This window comes from Phalaenopsis equestris, unplaced genomic scaffold (genome assembly GCF_001263595.1).
Source record: "Phalaenopsis equestris unplaced genomic scaffold, ASM126359v1 Scaffold000330, whole genome shotgun sequence".
Classification (NCBI taxonomy): Eukaryota; Viridiplantae; Streptophyta; class Magnoliopsida; order Asparagales; family Orchidaceae; genus Phalaenopsis; species Phalaenopsis equestris.
In genome coordinates this window covers 51,963-74,834 of record NW_018164772.1, presented here as the reverse complement: position 1 = coordinate 74,834, position 22,872 = coordinate 51,963, and the positions used below count along the sequence as shown (strand labels likewise).

General features: G+C 32.8%; 1 protein-coding gene across 2 annotated transcripts; it reads right to left on the bottom strand.

The window, feature by feature from the left end:
* Positions 1–21,737, bottom strand: LOC110025777 (malonyl CoA-acyl carrier protein transacylase). Of its 2 annotated transcripts, XM_020726428.1 has the most exons (10): positions 21,301–21,735; positions 18,491–18,576; positions 18,317–18,383; positions 17,482–17,624; positions 17,205–17,253; positions 16,922–17,059; positions 16,755–16,835; positions 16,145–16,321; positions 15,949–16,035; positions 1–311 (listed from the first exon to the last, which is right to left on the bottom strand). In XM_020726428.1, exons 1-10 carry the CDS (start codon positions 21,502–21,504, stop codon positions 249–251), a joined length of 1,095 nt encoding a protein of 364 aa, XP_020582087.1. In that variant the 5' UTR covers positions 21,505–21,735; the 3' UTR covers positions 1–248. The 2 variants fall into 2 exon arrangements, with proteins under 2 accessions (XP_020582087.1, XP_020582088.1); XM_020726429.1 differs by lacking the exon at positions 15,949–16,035 and having other exon boundaries at positions 21,301–21,737.
* Positions 21,738–22,872: the final 1,135 nt, after the last annotated feature.

Below are 22,872 nucleotides of genomic sequence, written 5' to 3'. Positions count from 1 at the left end.
TATAATAGAGTGCATGATTTAATTTTATAGAATTCAACAAGAATGATAACACAAGATAATTATTCAATAGTTCTAACTGGCGGTTAGTAGTCTTATTCAGCTAGGCTACCAGGCACCCTCATCCTAACCAACCAAGGTCATAAAGAGGTCCCTTTACACTCGAAACAAAAAGAGGAAAGAAAAGCAATGACTTTTAAAGGAACTTTCTGCCCCAGACTCACCAGGCATTTGGTCTTCCTAAGCAGCTTTCAAGCACCTATATTCTCAATTTCAGCAGCCTTGTCCATCCTCTTCAGTATACCAGCAATGACCTGAATTGGCAAAATGGCAAGAAAAAGAATTAAACTTAACTACACACTAATTGTTGAAGAAGACAAAGAGGCGTGTAATGGAACACAGGTCATGAAACCTTTGGCAAGGGAAGACAGCACTAATTACAAATTAAATTGATAAATGACCATTTTAGCTAAAAGTTTATTTTAGCTATCAATGAAACTTTAAAAAAAAGGACAAGTTTGCAAAAGGGATACTTAATTTTAAAAAAATAACAATAAGATATTAAAAAAAAATATAAAGGAAGCTGGTCACCAAACATGAGCAATTTACCCCCAGCCCTATTAAACACATTAGCAACTTGTCCCCGGCCCCAAGTCCCCCATGGACTGGGCGACTAGGGCTTGGACAGCCTGCTCAACCTGTCGGGCTAATTTCTTTTTGTTTCCGGTTTTAAAACATTTAATACTATACCAACGACAACAAGCCTTCATCCCGCTACATGAATCCTTTTTTTCCATCCTGTCCTATTGAGTGTCATATTTTCATTTAAATCTAACTAAACACTTATGCTTTGGAATGCAAAAAATAGAAGTGTTTATTGTGTTTCAAACCTTTGTGACATATATTGAAACTCAGTTCTTCACTTGTATTAAAATCTTATGATCTAACAATGGTGGTGAATACATGTCTCATGAGTTTCAAGCATTTCTCTATAACAAGGGTCATGTTTGGCAACGTTCATGTCCTTATACACCTCAGCAAAATGGAGTTGTCAAACGAAAAAATCGACATCTGTTGGATATGGTGCGCACATTGTTGTTAAAATCTTCTATTTCAGCTAAGTTTTGGACTGAAGCTTTGTCTACCGCAATTTAGTTGATTAATCATTTAACATCTCAACAATTGAAGATAGATTCTCCCTATCAACGAATTTTTGGTAAACATCCTAATTATAATATGCTACATAATTTTGGATGTATTTGTTTCGTTCATTTACCTGCACATGAACGTCATAAGTTGGCACCCCATTCTATTCAATGTGCCTTCATGGTTTATAGTCCTAGTCATAAATGTTGTGTTATGATTCAATTAAAAATTAATGACGTATCTCACGAGTTGTGATTTTCTTTGAACAAAAATACGATTTTCAGCATCATCTTTCAACATCTAATAGTGTTGTACTTCCTCACTTTGATGATTCTTCATTTGATAAATAGTTCAAGCCTGACATTGTCTACACATAACGCCTTCCCTTCATCTCCATTCCTTCCCGACTCTGCTTCTGAAAATGCTCCAATGATTCTTCGACGATCAACTCGACACATTCGTCCTCCGGATATATATGGCTATTCTACAATTTTAACTAATACAACAGTTCCTATCACTTATTCTCAGGCTGCCAAACAGAATTATTGGATAAAATCCATGCAAGAGGAACTCCACACACTTCAAGACAATCACACTTGGGATATTGTTTCATATCCTAAAAGTGTTAAGCCCATTGGTTGTAAATGAGTTTATTCTCTCAAGCTCGGATCTGATGGTTTCCTTAATAAATATAAGACAAGATTGGTAGCTCTTGGCAATCAACAGGAATATAGGATTGTATATGAAGAGACCTTTGCACCTATGGCTAAGATGACAACTGCCCGACTTGTTCTATCTATTGCTGCATTTAAAGGCTAGTTCTTACGACAGATGGATGTTAAGAATGTATTTTTGCATGGGGACCTCAAGAAAGATATCCATATGACTCCCCCTGTAGGCTTGTTTTCTATACTGACGTGATGTTTGTAAGCTCAAACAATCTCTATACGGTTTGAAACAGACTCCACAAGCTTGGTTTGAAAAGTTTCGCAACATTCTTCTTAGCTTCTCTTTTATTCAAAGTCAGAATGATTCTTCATTATTATTTTGCAAACTGATGTTGGAATTGGTTTGTTATTAATTTATGTTGATGATATTGTCTTCACAGGATCTGATACTTAATTGATGTCGTAGTTACAAGAGCGTCTTCAGGGTTCTTTTCATATGAAGGATTTGGGATCTAACTTATCTTAGGTCTTGAGGTTCACTTTTCTCCCGCTGGTATTTTTCTTCATCAGCATAACTATACTAAGAAACTCATTGCTTTAACTTGTCTCCAAGAGGGTCGTCCTGTGATACTCCTTTGGAAGTGAATGTTAAATATCAACGAAATGATGGTGACTTTCTATCTGATACATTTATTTATCGACAACTTATTGAGAGACTCGATTATCTGACTATTACACGTCCTGATATTTCATTTGTTGTGCAACAAGTTAGTCAGTTTATGCAGACACCTAAACATCTTCATTTAGTTGCAGTTCAAAATATTGTTTGGTATTTAAAAGGTACTTCTCATCATGGTTTGTTTTTTTCTGCAGTCTCCTATTCGCTTAATAATCTATAGTGATGTTGATTGGGCTAGTTGTTCTGATACACGTCGGTCTATTACTGGTTGGTGTATATTTCTCAGCAACTCTTTAATTTCTTGAAAGAATAAGAAACAAGATCGAGTGTCTAAGACTTCTACTAAGTCTAAATATCGTGCTATGTCATCTGCTTGTTCTGAAATCATTTAGCTTCAGGGCTTGTTGGCTGAGCTTGATTTTCCTCAACTTGAGTCTACTTCTCTTTATACAGATAATACTAGTGTTATCCACATTACTGTTAATCTTGCCTTTCATGAGCGCACGAAACACATTGAAATGAACTGTCATTCTATTCGAGAAGCTTATGATGATGTTGTTATTTCTCTTTCTCATATATCTTCTGATCTTCAAAGGACTGATATATTTACTAACGCTCTTTCTCGGTAGTTTCATCAGTTTCTTGTTGACAAATTGATTCTTCTTGATCGGTCAAGATCAATTTGAGAGGGGATACCAAACAAGAATGACAGAAATCTGACAGCTAGAATTAGAAGTTGCCTTATTTAAATTAAGAGTTTCCTATAATTAGGAGTTTCCTAGTGAAATTACTTCCAATTTTCTCGCCTGATTTATCTCTCTTGTTAATTGTTCAAATTCTTTCCTTATAGCTGAATATATTCAGATTAGGAATATGTATTAGATTACCTAAAATAGATTGTACAAATTATTATTTATTGGAATGAAAGCAAAGGAAAAGGCATTCAACCAATTTTCTCAAAAGTTGTTACATATTAAGAATACCACTTTAACTAACTTTTAAAAAGTCAAATGCAATTTTTATGCAAAGATTTATAGCATCAAAGTGTAATAAGTAAAAGCATTTTAAGTGTTACATGTGTAAATTTATAAGAAATGTATGGTACCTATGTAAATTTCTCTAAAAATTCTACTCAACTTTATAATTATTTAGCAAAATCTTAATGATAACAAAAACATTATATTCATTAGAGACATTCACATATTAGTGATCATTTATATGATTATACAATAACGGTAATACAAAATATAAAGTAGCCATTGATGTCATTTGCGTCGAAGTGAAAAGACATGCAACCCTGATGTCCATCAATCTGACTCACTTCTTGGTCATTCCCGGAAACCATGACTTATTCCACTTTAATTATTATCATCTCTTATGTCTTCTTGCATTATTGAGTGTTGTTGACCAAAAATATTATCCAAATTTGAAGGAAAAAAATAAATAAATAAAGCGACCTTGTTGGTGATCATTCCTGAATTGGTGTGAACGATATTGTATGACCATATGGTAGAGATTCACTTTGTTTTTTTATAATTGCAGCATTTTGATGTAAATCCCATCCAAGATTTAAATATAGCAATTGTTCTTGAAACTGTAAGGAAAAAAATTATAGCAGCTCTAAAGTGCCACTCGATTCAAAAAGTCTTGTGGTAATGTAGGATAACTTGTAGCTATGTCATCACTGGTACACCTTTTTGTTGTCTAGTATCTTCAGAGTACCCTAAAGAACTAAGTTGTCAGAACTCTTTATTGGAAGTATCAACGGTGAGGCATCATTTCACTAGCATATCTCTCATCACCACAATAAAATGATTGGAATACATCTTCAATTCAATCAATTATCTTTTCCTATAATAAATAATAAATAATATTTAAATTATATGTTAAATTTAGATGAAAATGAAATGTAATTACATAATTTCATTCTAAATGTCATATGAAAATAAGTTACAATGAAGATAAAAAATTGTATCAATATAAGTAACAAGTTATTGCAAGATAATCATTATTTGGTGTGAAAATGAGATCTACAACATAAGCGTATGTATGATTTCATAACTCTATGGCTGATTGAAAGTAGTCAAACAAATCAATATTTGTCTTACATCTATCGTCCACAAGTTTAAAGTTTAAATTCATTAGCTCTACATCAAGCTATAGCTATCTTCCAAATTATCCTATGACATGATACTACAAGTTGATTCTACGCATTTTCAAAATATTAGTAGCACTTGTGTTCTCAAAACTCTAAAACCTAAAATGCACAATAATGTTAGAAAAAAACAAATCCTACGGCCATGGGGTCCAAGTTAAATTCAAAGTAAATAAATATTATCCCTCAAACCATCCAATTCATTGCAATAAAACTTTATATTATTTAGAGGTACTTATCTTATCTTATGCTCATTTTAGTTATATTTATTTTGAATATTTGAAGAAACAAATCATAATATAATAAATCGTGTATTTAATAAAATTATTATACCTAAATCCAAATGATATTTCTGAAATTTCATTAGGGTAAAGTACAGATAATATCAAAAGATTAATATATAAGACTCCTGAGCACAAATATGTAAGAGGTACAAACATCCAACTATACTTATTCCATTAGGCTTTGTAGCCACTTGGAACTTTCTATAAATGTGTGTTAGTACGGAGACACCGAACAAGTACTTAGAAAATGCTTCTAAATTTTCTAACAAAAATAGATATTATAAATATATTACAAAGCTGGATATATCTGAATTAAAAAGCATCCAATAACAAAAATAATATATACATTTATTTAGTTTTATATTTGTGAGGTTCATATATGAGCCCTTAAAAAAGTCCAACATAACTAACGTAGCCAAACACATGTCTATACACATGCTCGACTCATAAAAATAATGTAAATGTGATATTATGAATGATAAGAGAGTGATATAAACTTTTGTAGAGTGGATGTGCTCCAAGTAACTTATCACAACAATTGAGTCATGTTTGTTATTTTTAAGCCAAGTCCAACAATATTATGTCTATCTAAAGCATAACCATATGCATGTTCTCCTAAAATAAAATGTCCATCTCGTAATGATTATCATCTCTGTAAATGTTAGGTGGAATTGATCTCAGGTGACCATCGCTCCACTAAAGTAGCTAATATATTCTGATCAAAGCGAAAGAATTTTAGGTGCCAAAGGTTCGCGTCCCATATAAACAAGAATACCTCAATAAATTATGAAAATTCAATTGAGCATTGTCTAGCTTCCAATATTGTTCCCTTGTTAAAATAAATAAATTTCATAGGTTAAAAAATTCTAATATATTTAAGTGATTAAAAATTACAACCATATTTAAATGTGCAACCCTAGGTGCGCAGCGCAGATGAGAAAAATTCAAATTAAATTTTAAATGTAGTTGATTTAAAGTATTAGCTTCATTATTATTAACATGTATTTGAGATCTTCGTCTCCTAATACAACTGTTATTTGCTGATATTGTGGCTATCTTGAAAATAAAATGCGTAGTACTTTGAAATAGAACAATAATGAGTTATCTTATGAGATATTTATAAGTCAAGTTCTACTAAAGTTTAAAAATGATCAATAAGTGCACAAGAGATGAGCCAACCCAATAAATGCATATAAAGAGAAATCCATTTTCGATTATAAGGGTTAATCATAAATCAATATAGAATGATTTCATGATTAATCTAACATATTCTGATATAATCAACTAATACTAACAGATAATTTTGATTTTATTCATGTTAACAGGTACAACTATAGGGCCCTATCAATATACAACTAGTCATTATATGGTCATGTTGTCTACTAGTACCTGAAGTGATGGCTCAGCTAATTAAATGTACTTAGAGTAAATGCAATTCAGATTATTAAAAATAAGCATAGTTAATATAATATGATATCTTAATCTAGCATAATAAGACATTATTCACTAAATAATGAAAAAATCAATTGTCTCATCATAAAAAATAGATAGAGGGCTCCACCCACATATCACATGTTATTATGTGATTACTAGTGACTGAAATGGTGTGTCAAACTAATAAATGCACATTGACAGAAATCCACCACAAATTATTAGAGTTAATCATAATTAATTTTAGATGATGTCATTATTAATCTAACATAATCTAAAATATTCACAAATAATAACATATAATATCAATATTATATGATCATAGGGTACAAACATGGGGCTCCATCAATGTACCACCCATTATTCAGTGGTCACGTTGTCCACTAATGACTAAAGTGGCGGATCAAACAAGCACAGAGAAATTTAATGCTGATTATTTGAGTTAATTATAATTAATGTGAGATGATAATGTTATTGATCTAATATAATCTGACATTACTCACTACTGATGATAGATAATATCAATCTTGTCCCATTATAGGGTACTAATATAGGGACCACTGACTTATCATCTATTATTATGTGATCACATCGTCTGTTAGTGATTGAAGTGAAGGTTCAAACTAATAAATACACTTGGAAAAGAATCAAATGCTAATTATTAAAGTTAATCATAATTAATATAAGATGATATTGTGCTTAATCTAACACAATTTGATATTATATACTAACAATTATGGAAAACATCTATCTTATCCCATCACAATGTACAATCATGAGGTTCTTTCAATATACCAGGTGTCATTGTGTTGTCATATCATCCACTAATAACTGAAGTAATTGATTAGGCTAATAAATAAACTGGACGGGAAATCAAATGTTAATTATTAGAATTAATAATAATTAATATAAGATGACATCTTGATTAATCTAGCATAATCTAATACTATCCACTAAACATGATATATAAGTTTGATTTTATCTAATCATGAGAAACAAACATAGTGTCCCACCAATATACCACTTGTCATTATGATGCCACATCATTCACTTTAACTAAAGTGATGGGTCGGGCTAATAAATACATCTGAAGAAAAACTCAATTATTAATGTTAATTGTAATTCATCTAGAATGATGTGATTAATCTAACACAATCTGGTATTATGAACTAATCATGATTGATAATTTTAACCTTATCTTATCTCATGGTACAGATTTAAGGCCCCATCGATGTTCCACCTATCTTAGACAGGCCAATCAATGCACTAGAAAGGAATGTGATGCTCGTACTGCACTTTTATGTAAGGCTAGTTACACAGTTCCAGCTTTGTCATTGATAGTGCTTGTGAAAAATGAGATATAAAAAAAGACAAGACCGATGCTGCAGTATAATGGTGAGCTAAGAGTTAAAAAAGATTATATGCCAACATATGTTGATGAAAATAATAAAGTTATACAAGGTCAATAGAGACTAATTTAGAAAAGTTGAGAAAAATTCTTCAATATTTAAACTTTAATATTAGTAATTACAATGTTCAACTTTATTATTATTTTCTAATAAGTGATGAATTTATAATTATGCATGTCATTAGCGATGATTCATATGAAGTTATTTTATCAAAAGTATGCATACGTTCTTTAAGATTATACTTTAAAGTTCTATAAATTCAAACAAATATGTCTACTTATGTGAATGTCGGAAACCTTGCATCTATAGGCACATTCACACTTACAGACACATTTCTTTGAATTTGCTCAACTTCAATGTACAATATTAAAAAATATATGTATGTTTCTAATAAAAGAATTTCATAAGAATTAACATCAATGATATGTGTAATCATAAATCTATCACTTGATAGAAAATAATAAATAGATGAACACCATAATTACAAACATTAACAATTAAATCTTGAAAAAAATCTTTGTTTCAACTTATTTAGATTAATGTCTATTAAAATTTGTATAAACATATTCTTTCCATCAATATATAGATATAAAATATTCAATTACTCAGCTCATTATCATACTACAACAGCAATTTGGTCTTCTTTTCTCACTTAATCTTCACAAGCACAGTTACTGAAAAAGCGTAAAATAAAAGATAGACTAAAAAAATCTATTACATGGTATGTAATCAATCTTATTTAAAAGTGCAACACAAACATTAGATTCATTTTATGTGTATTGATTACCCTTTCCATAAAAGATAGTACATCGATGAGACTTTGTGTTTGTATTATATGATACGACCATATCAAAATTATTTATCATTATTAGTAGATAACGTCGAATTATTCTAAATTAATCATGACATCATCCTATATTACTTATGATTAAGTCTAATAGTATTGAATTCCTCTTCATGGTGCATTAATTGGCCAAGCCCCCCACTTTAATCATTAGTGAATGTTATGACCACACAATGACAAGTGATATATTAATGGGGCCCCATGTTTGTACCTTGTGATAGAATGATCAAAATTATGTCATTATTAATGGTTAATATTGAATTATAATAGAGGTATAATCATACATAATTATGATTAATTCTAATAATCAACATTGGATTTCTCTCTCTGTATTTATTAGCTTAACCCACCACTTCAATCGCTACTAAATGACGTGACCTCGTAATGACAAATTGTATAGTTGCAGAACCTCATGCCTATACCATATGACAGATTAATATTAATATCATTCATCATTATTAGCAAATGATGTCAGATGATGTGAAATTAATCACAATATTATCCTACATTTTTTATGATTAACTCCTAAAATTAAAATTAGATACTTTTCCAGATGTATTTATTAGTTTAGTCAGTCACTTCAGTCACTAATGAAAAATGTGATCATACAATGACAGACAGTACATTGGTTAGACACCACGTTTGTATTCTCTGATTGGACAAGATCAATATTTATCATTATTAATAGATAATATAAGATTATACAAGATTAATCATAATATAATAATACATTAATTATAATTATTTCTAATAATGAACATTAGATTCCATTTTAAGTGAATATATTGATCTGGTCACCACTTCGACTGCAAGTGCACGACGTGAATATACAATGATATGTGATACATTGATAGGGTCACATATTTATATTATGTGATGCTACAAGCTTGATATTATCCATCATTAATAATATATAATATCAAATTATGTGAGATTAATTATGATATCATCCAAAATTAATTATGATTAACTTCAATAATTAGAATTGATCTTCTCAAAGTGGTTACATAATTTATCTAGCAGTTATCTAGCCATTAAAATGTGACTAGCAGTTTATAATTTTATCTAGCCATTTTAGCAGTAATCTATGCTAGTCACATTTTAACGTCTATGATAACTGCTAGTCACATTTTAACGGCTATGATAACTGCTAGTCACATTATAAACTGCTAGCCACATTTTAGAGTGTCTTAATAAATCATAGAATTATAAGCATTAAAAACCTCCAACACCTAAGATTCATCTCCTGAATTACAATCTAATAATTGACTTAGTGAAGCAATTATTACCAGAAACAAACACCTTCCACCAACCAGTTGGGGAGATGACAATCACTCTATAGAATATAAGTAATTAATTATGCCATAATTGGGCATAATATTGTTGAACATGACCTAAGCTGGCCAACACGACATAATTATTATGCCGAGTTGCTTGTATTATATCGAATCCATAAAATTTTATATCATGATCTTACTAATCTTAATATCACATCTACATTTATCATGTGATAAACATGTGCACAGACTTGTGTTCTATTATATTGGCTGCATTGAATTTATTATAATGACTCTTATATAAACCACATAGATGTAAAATTAAACCAATGAGTTTGTATGTATCATATATTTTATTATTCGATGCTTTCTGATATTGAATGCATCTGCCTCTAAAATACATTCACAATATCTACAATTGTTTTTAGAAGTATTTTTTACATACCCATCAAGTATAACCGTGCTAACACATCTATATAGAGAACTAAAAGATATTACAAAGTCTGACAAAATAAATGACTGGATGTTTGCACCTATTGTAGGTTTATGCTTGAGATCATCTACATATTAGTTTTCCAATCTTGCATCTACCCTACCCTAATGCTTATTTGAGAAATTACTTCATTTTATGTATAATTATTTTATTAAAGATAGATTTAATATATTATAATTTATTTTTTTAATTTAAATGCATGTGGAATATGCATAGGATGAGATAAGTACATGTGAATAATATTAAATAACATCATAATGAATTAAATGGTTTGAGAGATAATTAAACAAAATATTTACATCCAATTATTATATATTCAAATAATTATCCAATATATATTTTTATTAAATATCTATTTATTTTAAAGGTAGTTTGAATCCTTAAAAGATTTATTTTTTTAACACCAATGTGTATCTCAGGTTTCAGAATGTGGAGAACCACTAATATCTTGGAAACATGTAGAGTGACACATTCAATATCGTGCCATAAGACAATTGAAGAGCAACCAACCAATCACAGATTGATTTCGAGCTAATAAATCCAAACTTCAAATGTGAGGATGGCACAGACAAGACAAATATTGATCAACTTAAATACGGTCAATTGAGCATACAATTGGAATTAGAGATTAACTTATATTATAGATCCTATAATCACATATAAAATATATCAACATGCAATAACTCATTATTTTTATTGATAAAAATTTAGGCTCTCATTGTATTCATTTAAACCTGAGTCACAATCTCCAACAACTTATTATAACAAGACAATCACATAATGAAATTATGTAGGTGATACCAAAGTTAAACCCAAAAACCAGAACTGAAAGATGAAAGATGATTTTGTTACTAAAATTCCAAGGGATGCAAAACAACCAGCTAAAAATAGGAAAGCAACGACAAAAATACAAAACCCCCTAGGGCGAGGATCAGCGGTGGTGTGCTGTGTTGAGATAGTGGAAACATAGAACTATAAGTGATAGGGAGGGAGCTTTAGCAGTCACGAGAGGAAGGTGGGTTGGCGGCTAGACAACAAACAAAAGATTGTGGAGCGTGTGACAACAAGCAGGGGAAGTGGTGCAGTGGCTGGATAGTAAACAGTGGGCTATGGCAAAGTGTGGTAGCCGACAGCAGAACTGTGGAAGGGTGCGACCGCAAATAGAGGGTGCTGGGCAGTAAGTTGGAGACGATGGAGGGTGTGCCAGCAAGTCGGGATTGGATTGGGATGGCTAGACAGCAAGTGGGGGATTATTGGAGGGTGCGGCAACAAGCAACGACGACTAGAAGGTGCAATAGCACACAAGGGAAAGCGGAAACGGGAAGAACATGAGGAGATAATCACCACCTTAGAGCATGATATATCCGGAGCATCACCTGACCTCAGATACAACCCTAGCAAAGGAGAAAGACGCCGACAACAAAAATTTGAAATCAAAACTGGCATAGAACACATAAAATAACATATAAGTTACGGTAAAAAGTGGGCTCCACTCCAAATTGGAGGAAACCGTGTGCTAAGGAGGTCCGTTCGATCATGATTCTGCCTTAATCAAGTAGAACCCGTGCAACAATTTTCAAGCCTACACGAGTATCAAATCCCCATGTTGGGCTTACGCGCCCCCATGCCGACATGTAGAGGCGCCCCCGTGTTTTGAGTCAATCTCCTAGGATTGGGGGAGCTTCAACCTCATTTGTCGAAGTCAAAACTTTTGTCTGTTTGTTATCGACGATGGAATTGGTCTGACCTTCTGTAGCCAAAGGCTCTTTGGCTGCAATCCTAGAATCTCTAGGATCCCACTAACAGTTTCACTGTCTCCTAAAACAATTGAAGGGCTTCATATTTGCGAGCAACTACCCATATAGATTTAATCTTCTTGGAGTTCACTACTGAACTACACTGGGTTTGCATGGCTCACATTGCTTATCAACTAAAGTTTTCCTAATATAGAAATAACTATTAACGCATTCCCCCAGCAATGGTGTTAAAAAATTGACTCGTCAAAACCTACCACGAAGTAAGATGGTCGCACAATGCAAGTATATGTGTCAAGTAACATGCGGTCTAAGATTTTGTGTATCGATCTCACGAAGTAAGATGGTCGCACAATGCAAGTATATGTGAGTAACATGCGGTCTAAGATTTTGTGTATCGATCTCATGATGAAAGGTTTAACAATAATTCCTGCAGAAAAATCTCTGGTTTACTAATTTTGTAAACCAAGCTGAGTTTGATAGCAAAAGAGGTTTAAGTCCTAAAATTCTAATAAAATCATATCAAGTCGCATACAACAAAAAACCGAAAAGCAGGAAAAATCTCAGAAGTTTCTTCAAGAATGACGAGGCTCGTGCCTCTGTGATTCGGGTATCATAGTGGTTCATGGTATTCTTGAATATTTTCCTATGTGATTGTCGTCAATCAGGGACAAGTTTCCTTTTATGTTTATGTCTAGGTCAAAAGAGAAATTAGAAACCCATAGGGTTGAGTTTTGCTTAACCTTATCACATTTCCCAAGGTGTTTTTGATTCCCTAAAAGGGTTACAAAATCCTACTGGAATATGTCTATCCTCTCGAGAACCCTTCCATTTCTACTACGCAACGGTTAAAGGTCATAGCTTCACGAAAGATTTTAACACTCTAGTTGGTCAGACTATGAGTTTATAAAATTCGGATGTTAACCAACAACATATGTCATGAACGCATGAAAAATGCTACAGGAAAAACATCTCAGAAAATCAAGATAAAAACCATTATCCCTACATCACAAAGAGAAAAAAGAGTTTAGTAATGCATTATTGAGAAAGCCATAAACAAGAAATCCATGCGATTGTTTTTTGCAAGATACAAAAAAAAACTTACAATAAAGGCTTGTCCTCTCCACAAGAGCAACACCTCTCTCTCTCATACAAAAACTCTCAAAACTCGCAATAACTCAAAGTGGAAAACCTAACCCTTAAAGGTTTCAACCTAAGGAGAGGAAGGGAACCTAAGGGAAGCACTCAAAATCTCTGTCTCCAGTCGTCCCAGATATCTTTCCTCTCAAAGAAGCCTAAAAAACATTTTTAAATCATAACCATGAATTTGGCAAGAAAAACTCTTTCCAAAATCATTTCAAGCTCCGTTGGCATGGTTACGCTGGGCTTCTTAATCGGGCGGTGTGATCACACTAGATCCCGGCATGGTCACACCACAGGTCTGAATTTCTGGCATGATCACGCCGCTGCTATCGATTACTTATCGTGGCCACCCTTCTCCTAGGCATGGTCAAGACGCTTTAAGCAGCTTTTACGTTGGCTTTTCTAATTCAAAATGCTCATATTCAACACCTATAACATACAAAACATAAAAAAAAAGTCTTTTTCGAGTGTAAATCTGTGATAATTAAGTAAAAAATTAACAGGTAAAATGCAAGGTAAAACACATGTGGAATCACGTAAAATTAATGTATGTCAGACAGCTGAAAGATGGTGAGGTAGCAAGCAACAGCGACTAGGTGCAACAACATGCAAGGGAAAGTAGGAAAGGGAAGAATATGAGAAAATAATCACCACCATGGAGCATGATACAGCCCCAACAAAGGAGAAAGATGCCGACGACAGAAAATTGAAATCAAATCTGCCCTAGAACACAAAATATCATATAAAGTCTTAGGCTAAAGAGTAGGCCCCACTCCAAAGAGAAGAGAATCGAACGCTAAGGAGGTCCGCTTGATGTTGATTCTGCTTGTATTGAGTTGAACCCATGCGGCAATTGTTGCGCCCACAACGGTATCAGCGTCCTAGAGTCAATGAGTAGAGACGCGCCCGCGCCCCGCGTCAGTAGATACTTCCAACTAAATTTAATATGTAATTTTTCAAATATTATTTATTATTTAGTTATAGCAAAAAACAAATAATAGAATGATTATGTTTCACTCATTCTATTATCGTGATGAGCGAGATGATAGTGAAATAATGGTTGTCATTAATACTTTTAGTAGAGACCCAATAATTTCATTTTTTAGTGCATTCTAAAAGCACTAGACAACAACATGATATCGGTGATGATATAGATGCGGGCTAACATCAAAAACTTGCTAAATGGAGAGCAATCAAGAGCGAGGCTAATTTTTTTCCTATGTAATATCATAAACAATCATCTTTTAATCATAAATGGGATTCACATAAAAGCTATATGACCATGGAACAGCAAAGTGAATATGTACTTTATGATTACACAACAATATTCACGCTTGTTCAAAAATCACCAATAGAGATGCCTTTTTATTTTATTTTTTTTCTTTTGAATTATAATAATATTTTGGGTTAATAAAACTCAACATAGCAGAAAGACACAGAGGAAGATGATAATTAACAAGAATTAGTTAGTTATGAGTTTCAAAAACAATTATGAAAAGGGTCAGATCAATACATGGTGATTGCATGCCATCCTACCTCGACAGAGAAGATTTCAGAAGCTATTTTACTTTATTTTGTATTATCGCTGCTATATAATTATATAAATAATGACCAATCTATAAATATGTTGCTACGAAAAGTAATATTTTCATTATCTCTAAAATTTTACAAGATGACTATAAAATTGAGTATTAATTTTATTATCATTTTTTTGGAAATATAAAACTTTAATAATATTAAAAATTTGTTCTCTCAAAATATATGTTATATTTAATAAACTTAAAGTTATAAATATTAAAATATTACTCTCAAATAAACTTTCTTATACATTTAAATTATTTATTATAATTTTATTAAAAAAGTTATAAATATTAAAAAATTATCACTCAAATCTCTTACAAAATTCCACAAAACATTTTTACTGGTCTAAGTTAAATAATAAATTATAGATAACAAAAATATTAAGCACAAAGAAAAACTCATTAAATATTTATAAAATTTATTTACTAACTTTTTGTCAATCAATTTTTTTTTCAAATTTATTCATAATTTTTACATAAATCTCAAACAAGATTTTGTTAATCAAAATTGCTCAAATTATTTTTGGAAATTTATTAATAATCATTATATTTAAAAAAAACCATTAAATAATTAAAAGACTTTAAATATGAAAAAAAAAAAAAATTGGTGGTCGATGGGCCAGCCAAGCAAGCATTCGTCGCCCAGTCAATGATCGATCTAGGGATGGATGCTAGTCACCCAAATGTTGGGCAACTAGCTCTCAATTAATTTTTTTTATATACTATTGTTAATTTCTTTTAAAACAATTAGCCTTTTCAAAATTTCTCCATAAACAATTGTAGCATTTACATACATACCACATAATTTTTATGTATTTACATATCTAAAAAGTAATTTTTTATATTTACATGTAATACTCAAATCATTAATATCACATAAAAAATCACTATTACATACTTTTTTAAAAAAGTGAAACACACCTCATGCATAGGTTTGTGACACTAAGATGTTATAAATATAAATATAAATTTTAGGTACTAGAAATGTAAATACATAGGAATTGTGGTATGTATGTAAATTTCTCAAAAAAGAAAAAAAAAACCATGGACAGTTATGGATGAAGAGAAGCATTGTTGAAAATCTATACCTTCCCAGGTCCTATTTCATAGCTTTTCTTTAATCCTTTACCCAAAAGAGTCTTGACTGTTAACTCCCATTGAACTGGAGAGGTTACCTTGGTTTAAAGTGATCACAGTTGCTATTAGTATTTCACTCTTATTATATTTACAAAGAGCCACATTTATATATATGATACTTGGAAGACAAAATGTATAGCTACTTACCTGGCGTGCCAAGATACTTCTGATCTTATCAGGGTCTGAGTGAGGCTGGGCATCGACATTGGATATAACTGGTATCCTTGGCGTTCTAATCTGCGTGGATGCCAATGCAGTTTCCAATCTCGAGACAGCAGGCTCCATAAAACTTGTATGAAATGCACCAGCAACGGCTAGACGTACCTGATGAATGGTGAGATATTCATTGTATTGTAATGAAGGGATGAACTAATGATCGTAAGGTAGACTTACGAGAAGCTTCAAAATATAAAGAAAAGCTAGCTTGTATTGCGCTACTTCCATACAAATAAAAATCTGGCTTAATTCTGGCATGCCAGTGTGTGAGTGAAAGCAAGTGCATGCTCTTTCTAACATGAAAGAATAACCTATCTTCCAGAACTAGAATGAAACAAAATACATTAAATACCAGGATCAGAAAAAGTAAGAAATCATTGAAACGCAAAGATGCATATTTTCTGGCAGTCAAGAGTTTGGAAAGCAATTAAATTATGTGTTTACCAAGCCTCAGAAGCTATCTTGCAGTTCAATCTCAAATGAGATCACATTTTTTGAGCCTAGAAGAGAATGATAAATTAAGTAAAAAAAAAAGCGTCACCGTCATGCGAGCTTTAAAAGATTTAGCCTTGGCTTCAACCGCCTCTACTCCTCTCACGCCACCAGAAACAGCATAATTACCCTGCAATCAATAAATCATTTAGCGTTAGAGCAATGTGCAATTAATCTGATCAGAATTAAAAACAAAAAAAGGAAAAGACATCATACTGGACATAGAAAATTTGCAATCTGAACTTTGTTTTTCTCATCTACTTCCTCATTGGCAGCATCACATAACAATTGCACCTTTTCTGAATCTAATCCAATGACACTAACCATAGCACTTTTAGCAGCATCTGAGGCATCCTGATAAAGGTAAAGAAAAAATCATTATAACAAATTCATTACACGATGATATATATAGATAGATAGATATAAGATATTAACTTATACGCATATAGCCATATAGAAAGAACAGTGATATACTCAAACCTCACTTTCACCTGCTAACCTGCATTGCTTCTCCTCTTAGCTTGACAAGCTTGAGCCCATCTTCGAAGCTTGTAATTAACATTATAGCAATTAGAATGATATTAAGTAAATACACAACAAAAAATAAATGGAGTAATAAATAGTTGAATCTATCCTATTAATTTAGCCATAGAATAAAGGATTTTCTACATGATATCTCTGTCTATTTCTGAGAAAGCCATACAAAAAAAAAAGTTCCAAGAAAAATGATAATCAATGAGGTACTATGAAATAGCAATTTGATGAAGGTGGAGTACCTGAAAGCTCCAGAAAATGCAAGAGCTGTGTACTCTCCCAAGCTTAGGCCACAAGTGACATCTACTGAATCAATGATGTCAGGTCCTCCATCGCGTGCACGCAGAACCTCGACAGCAGCAAGGCTTGTCACATAGATTGCAGGCTGTGGAATACTAATATCAAACAAAAAAAGAAAAAAAACTCATCTGGGCAAACAAACCTATAAGAAAATAAAATGCATTAAGTATGGAAAGAGTAGCAACATTCAATCGTAATGCGTATTATGACAACAAGATAAAACCAATGTACTTTTGCTAAGGAACTATTGGTATATGCTAATAATAATGGTATGCTAACATCATTTGAAATGAAGGAAAGAAACTCTAAATGAAATAGAGTTTCCAATAAAACCACGGGCATTTTCTGCACAACTTTTGTTGTTTGATATATTAGAAGCAATACTCGGCTGTCAAAATGCAACGAATTATTTGACGGGTATGTAGGACCTATTATTTGGACCACAATGTAGGAAACCTGAGAGGAGATGCTCTGTGCATATTCCATCATTCAAACAGACATGTAGTGCAGATATACAGCTTCATTCAACGAGTAAAACCATCTGAAATAGCCTGATTAAAACACTTTGATATCAAATGGTACGCCAGTGCATCATTTAACCTTTGTTGGATGGACCAACACTGTAAATAAAGGCCATGACCACCAGAGGGCAAAATTAAGCCAAAAATTAATTTAGTAATTGGTTTCATTCCTAAGACCAGTATGAACTAATAGATATGGAAAGCATGAGAAAGAAATGCATCCGCTTGACGATTGATAAGTAAAACACCGCTTCACCTGGCTTATTACTGTTGAATCAAGCTTTTCTTTGGGCCCACTGGTGCAAGCATCCAAAAGATCAAAACTAACAAAAAATAAAAAGAGAATTGAATTGAAGTGTTATGCACCAAGAGAAAGGTTTAATTAGATAAGAAATTAGATATCTAGGAGAGGAAAGTAAGTTTCACATACCCGAGTATGTCATTTGCTTTACGAAATAATTCAGCTGCAGCAGGCACACTCTGAGCCTCGAGCCCCATTCCTAAATTTTGTGCGCCCTTACATAGGAGTTTTGACAGTTAAAATAAACAGCAGTTAGAGTTTAAACCGAAAAGTACTAAATAAAATATCTGCAAAGCAAGATTGCATAATTAACAGTAGAGCTTCAGAATCACTGTTGAAGCTAAATATCATGACATTCTCATTGATAGCTGTGGCTAAAGCATGAATATCTATGCAAGGCTGTATCATTATATGAAATCAATGTTATGCCAAATACTAAAAAAATAAACTATCTGTAAAACAATGCTTACATCATGAAACATAGCAGGAAATATTAACTAAAGGTACTAGTTTATATGTTTGGAGGTTATAAGTCATGCATCAGGTGGATAAATCTAATTATAGCTTCATTAGTCTGTTAATATTTATTATTTGGATTAACACTAATTTCCTAATAGGTTCTACCATCATTGATTCTATGATAGATAATGATATTTCATAACGTTTCATGTATTAATGAGACCATAAATGATTGATTCCCAAAAATATAAACGGCTTCTCACTGAAAATTGACTTTGTAAGGATAGTGTGAGAAGACTTCGTGCCACTTGGATTTGAAGTTGTAATAAAAGACCATTCATAATAATGAGGCCTTTGTTTGCTTTTTTTTTTCAAATCAAGAAATAATAACCAGGGTGTTTTCCTCTCTTAACTGTCCTCTCTTACCTCTTATGCTCATTTTAATACCGATGGATTAAGTAACATAAAACAGCAAGCTTATCAAAATCAACTGAATAGTTCTGCTTACTTTGATATAAAATGTATAAACTCCTAATATGCTAACAAAAAATAAGTTGAATTTCACAAACTTCTGCTAAAAACGCACAATAATTATTTGTAGTTTGAGGTTTTCTCGGGTCCGATCTGAGAGCACATTATCACAAAAAAGTATTTTTATTATCATATGATCTCGAAAAGCGTGAATAACCCAAGTCATAGAATGGGATAATTTTCAACTAGGCATCAGAACATTCCAGTTTCTGATTATAAGCTTCACGGAGATGACTGATTACCTCTTATTCATAAAATAACAAAAATTTTAAATGATGTAAAGGTAGATTTTTCTATATTCTAGGGAATAGTTAATGCAGAGCACCAATTCTAAAAGAACAAATAATAATAATGATAATAATAATAATAATAAATACTCACAAAGAAGATGATTGGCATCACGTTATTTTATGTTTAGATTGGTTTACTGTGAAGATTGCTGCAAATATGTTTTAAACAGCTATTTCTATGGCAATATCAACCAAACACTAAAATATGATTCAGGGATATTTAAAGTTATCTTTCAATTTTAGATGAAGAGGAAATATCTCCAGCCAATCTACTTAGTGTATACCTCGTAGGCATGCAACCGTCAAACTACTTGTCTTGCCTTTTGTATCTTTATGATATGCAAACTTGTGGTTATTTAATTGCAGCAAAAACCTTCTGAACTGCTTTTTTTGTGAATTTAAATAAATATAACTTACATAATGCTCCTCTTCCTTTTAGGAGAGGTGAGGAGCAATAGGAGATACCGAGGCGGTAGTTATCCCCAATTTTAAATAAATATAATTGATATTATGCTCATCTTCCTTCTAGGACAGGTGGGAAGGTGGGATGGGGTCGGATGGGGTGGGATGGGGTGAGATGGAGGTACTATTTTTGGTTTTCTAATGGTAAAAAGAGGGTTGGTACCCCCAATTAGTTATCATAAAAGATCAAATCCTAATTTTCAGGCCAGGAACACCATGCTAACTAGCAGCTTTAAAATTATTGTATTTTGTCATTTAGGTAGTATATATGCTAATAGCCTTACATTTTAAGAACATGTGGCATCATAAAAGGAGGTACTTCTGAGAGGAAGCTAAACAATTACTCTGCTTGTTCAAACTATGAAAGAGAAATACTCTTCTTTCCACAACTTCTATCAAAATATTTTAACATTTTAATAAATGAGAAATAATAATAAATAGTTACTAATAAATCAAGACTGCGATAACTAGGTGTGACCCTCCCTCCGCTCTCTACAACAAAAGTTGATAATTTTTTAGAATATTGAATGGAAGCCCACATTAAGGAAATTATGATGGCAATCGGACATATTTGGTAATTTATCAGTATACTGAATGAATAATGAGGAAAAATATAGCTAAATCACAGGCATTACATCGTCAATGGGTGTCTTATTTTCCAACTCTTATCAAGAAAAAACCTGTGGATGGCTGAATAGGGAAGAGTTGTTCTATATTCAGGACAAGTGTATTCTTTATTGAGCAAAGGGATAGTAAAAAAACACAAATGGCAGGGCAGATTGCTCATGTGAAATCCTCAACTCCAAAGCTAGTGTCCAAAAATTTAGTTTCAACTACTGGGTTCTCAGATAGAAACGATAAACTAAGAATAATTTTGAAGTTCATTATCAGCAAGCAAAATTTTCTGGCTTTATTTTCTCTGATATCCGCTTTTAGGAAAAATCTAAAGCGGGAAAAAACTTGCCCCTAAAAATAAAACAAACTTTTTTTCCAGAGTACCCATTGAAAAAAGATCATGTAGTATTACTCTACTAAACTTCCCCTCGGCCAAAAGAAAAACTCAGCCTTGCATCTAAGCAAACCCAAGTTCAACAAAATGCAAAGCAATGAAAAAAATCACCAACAAAAACTACATGAAGATGTCATTTTTTCACAAAAAGAAACAGGAAATGACAGGGAAAACAGAGCTGGAATTACCTGCCCGGGAAACAAAAACGCGCATCTGGGCATGTAATCTGCAAACAGAGCGTCCTCCGTTGCGTTCTCCCGAGATCCGACCGAGATGCTCATGGAAATCCTAGATCCCCAAGGACCTTTCGGATGCGAAAATCCGAATGATCCATAGCGGGAAATCTTACGAAGATGAGCCGAAGGGACGATGGTGCAAATGGCCGAAGTCATACCCACCGTATCGCGACGGCAGGCTGCAAAATTGATCGCAGATCAAGGTCGGAGAACGCTGCGGAGAAAAATTAAGACAGCGATCAAAGGGGAGGGTGAGAGAGCTCTGCGGCGGAGAGCACGAAGAATGGCGACAGAGGTCACGAGCGGTCCAACGCGCTTGTCGAGAAGGAGACACTTTTCTGAAAATAGTCATGAAAAGAAAACCGAACCAACCGACCCTTGGTTCTCCCTGAGTGTGCATTGACTCTGCTAACTCCATACAATCCGACTCATTTCATGAACTTATGAATGTTATGTTGCTGTAAAATTTACAGCCAAAATTTTCAGTCTGGTCTTCAAATGTAAGTGTAACAATGGGAGTAATGAATATATCTCACTTATAATGGCGGGTCTCACATTTTAAGTAATTTAAAAAAAAGAAAAATTAAAGTCTGATCCACCCGTTCAATTAATCCGACTTTTGGAGTATCCCGCCTATTGAAATACGGTTGTCGAGAACCTTTTTGGCTTCCACGAGACCGATTTAAAGAGATCTCATCTTCAATCTGTTGGGTTTTCGCTGGCGTTCTAACGTTGGAAGGTTAGTGTCGAAGGAGTAAGAAAATGGAGTTGGAGTACGTCAAGAATATGCAGCTAGAAGAAGAGGCGGAGAAAATGAAGTTCGGTGATTCGAAGAATATGCAGTTGGAAGAGCTCATAAGGCCGGAGTTGGAGGAGGCCAACAAAGGTGATCAGGAACAGCCGAAAAAGAAGTTGAAGAAAGAAAGAAAGAAGAAGGATGCAGAGAGGTCGAATACAGAGGCGGTTGAAGTGGAGAAGTTGTCCTGATATATATCATTTTATTCTAGTTAAATTTAGAATTTAGTCTAGTTTAACAGGTAGTTTATGTTCATAGTTCGGTTATTGTTGGCGTATTTTTAGGTTTTTCACGGGTTATTCATGGTTTATGCTTGGGGGTTCATTGCTAGCTTGGGGGTTCATTGCATGGTTTATGCTTGGGGGTTCATTGCTAGTTTATATTTTGGTTATATTTAGGTTATTTTTGGCAACTATTATTGGTTAATTGTTGAGTTATTTATGGGTTATTCTTGGGTTACTTATGAGTTAACATAACTGTGGGTTTTGTTCAGTTTATGAATTAATTGGATTGGTTTATGCTTGGGGGGTTGCTATGTTATTCTCTGGTTATATTTAGATTATTTAGTTTATGAATTAATTGGATTGGTTTATGCTTGGGTGTTCATTGCTATGTTATTCTCTGGTTATATTTAGATTATTTTTTGCGGTTATTAATGGTTAATTTTTGGGTTATTGATGGGTTAATGTAGCCATAATTTTTTGTTATGTTTATGTGTTAATCTGGAT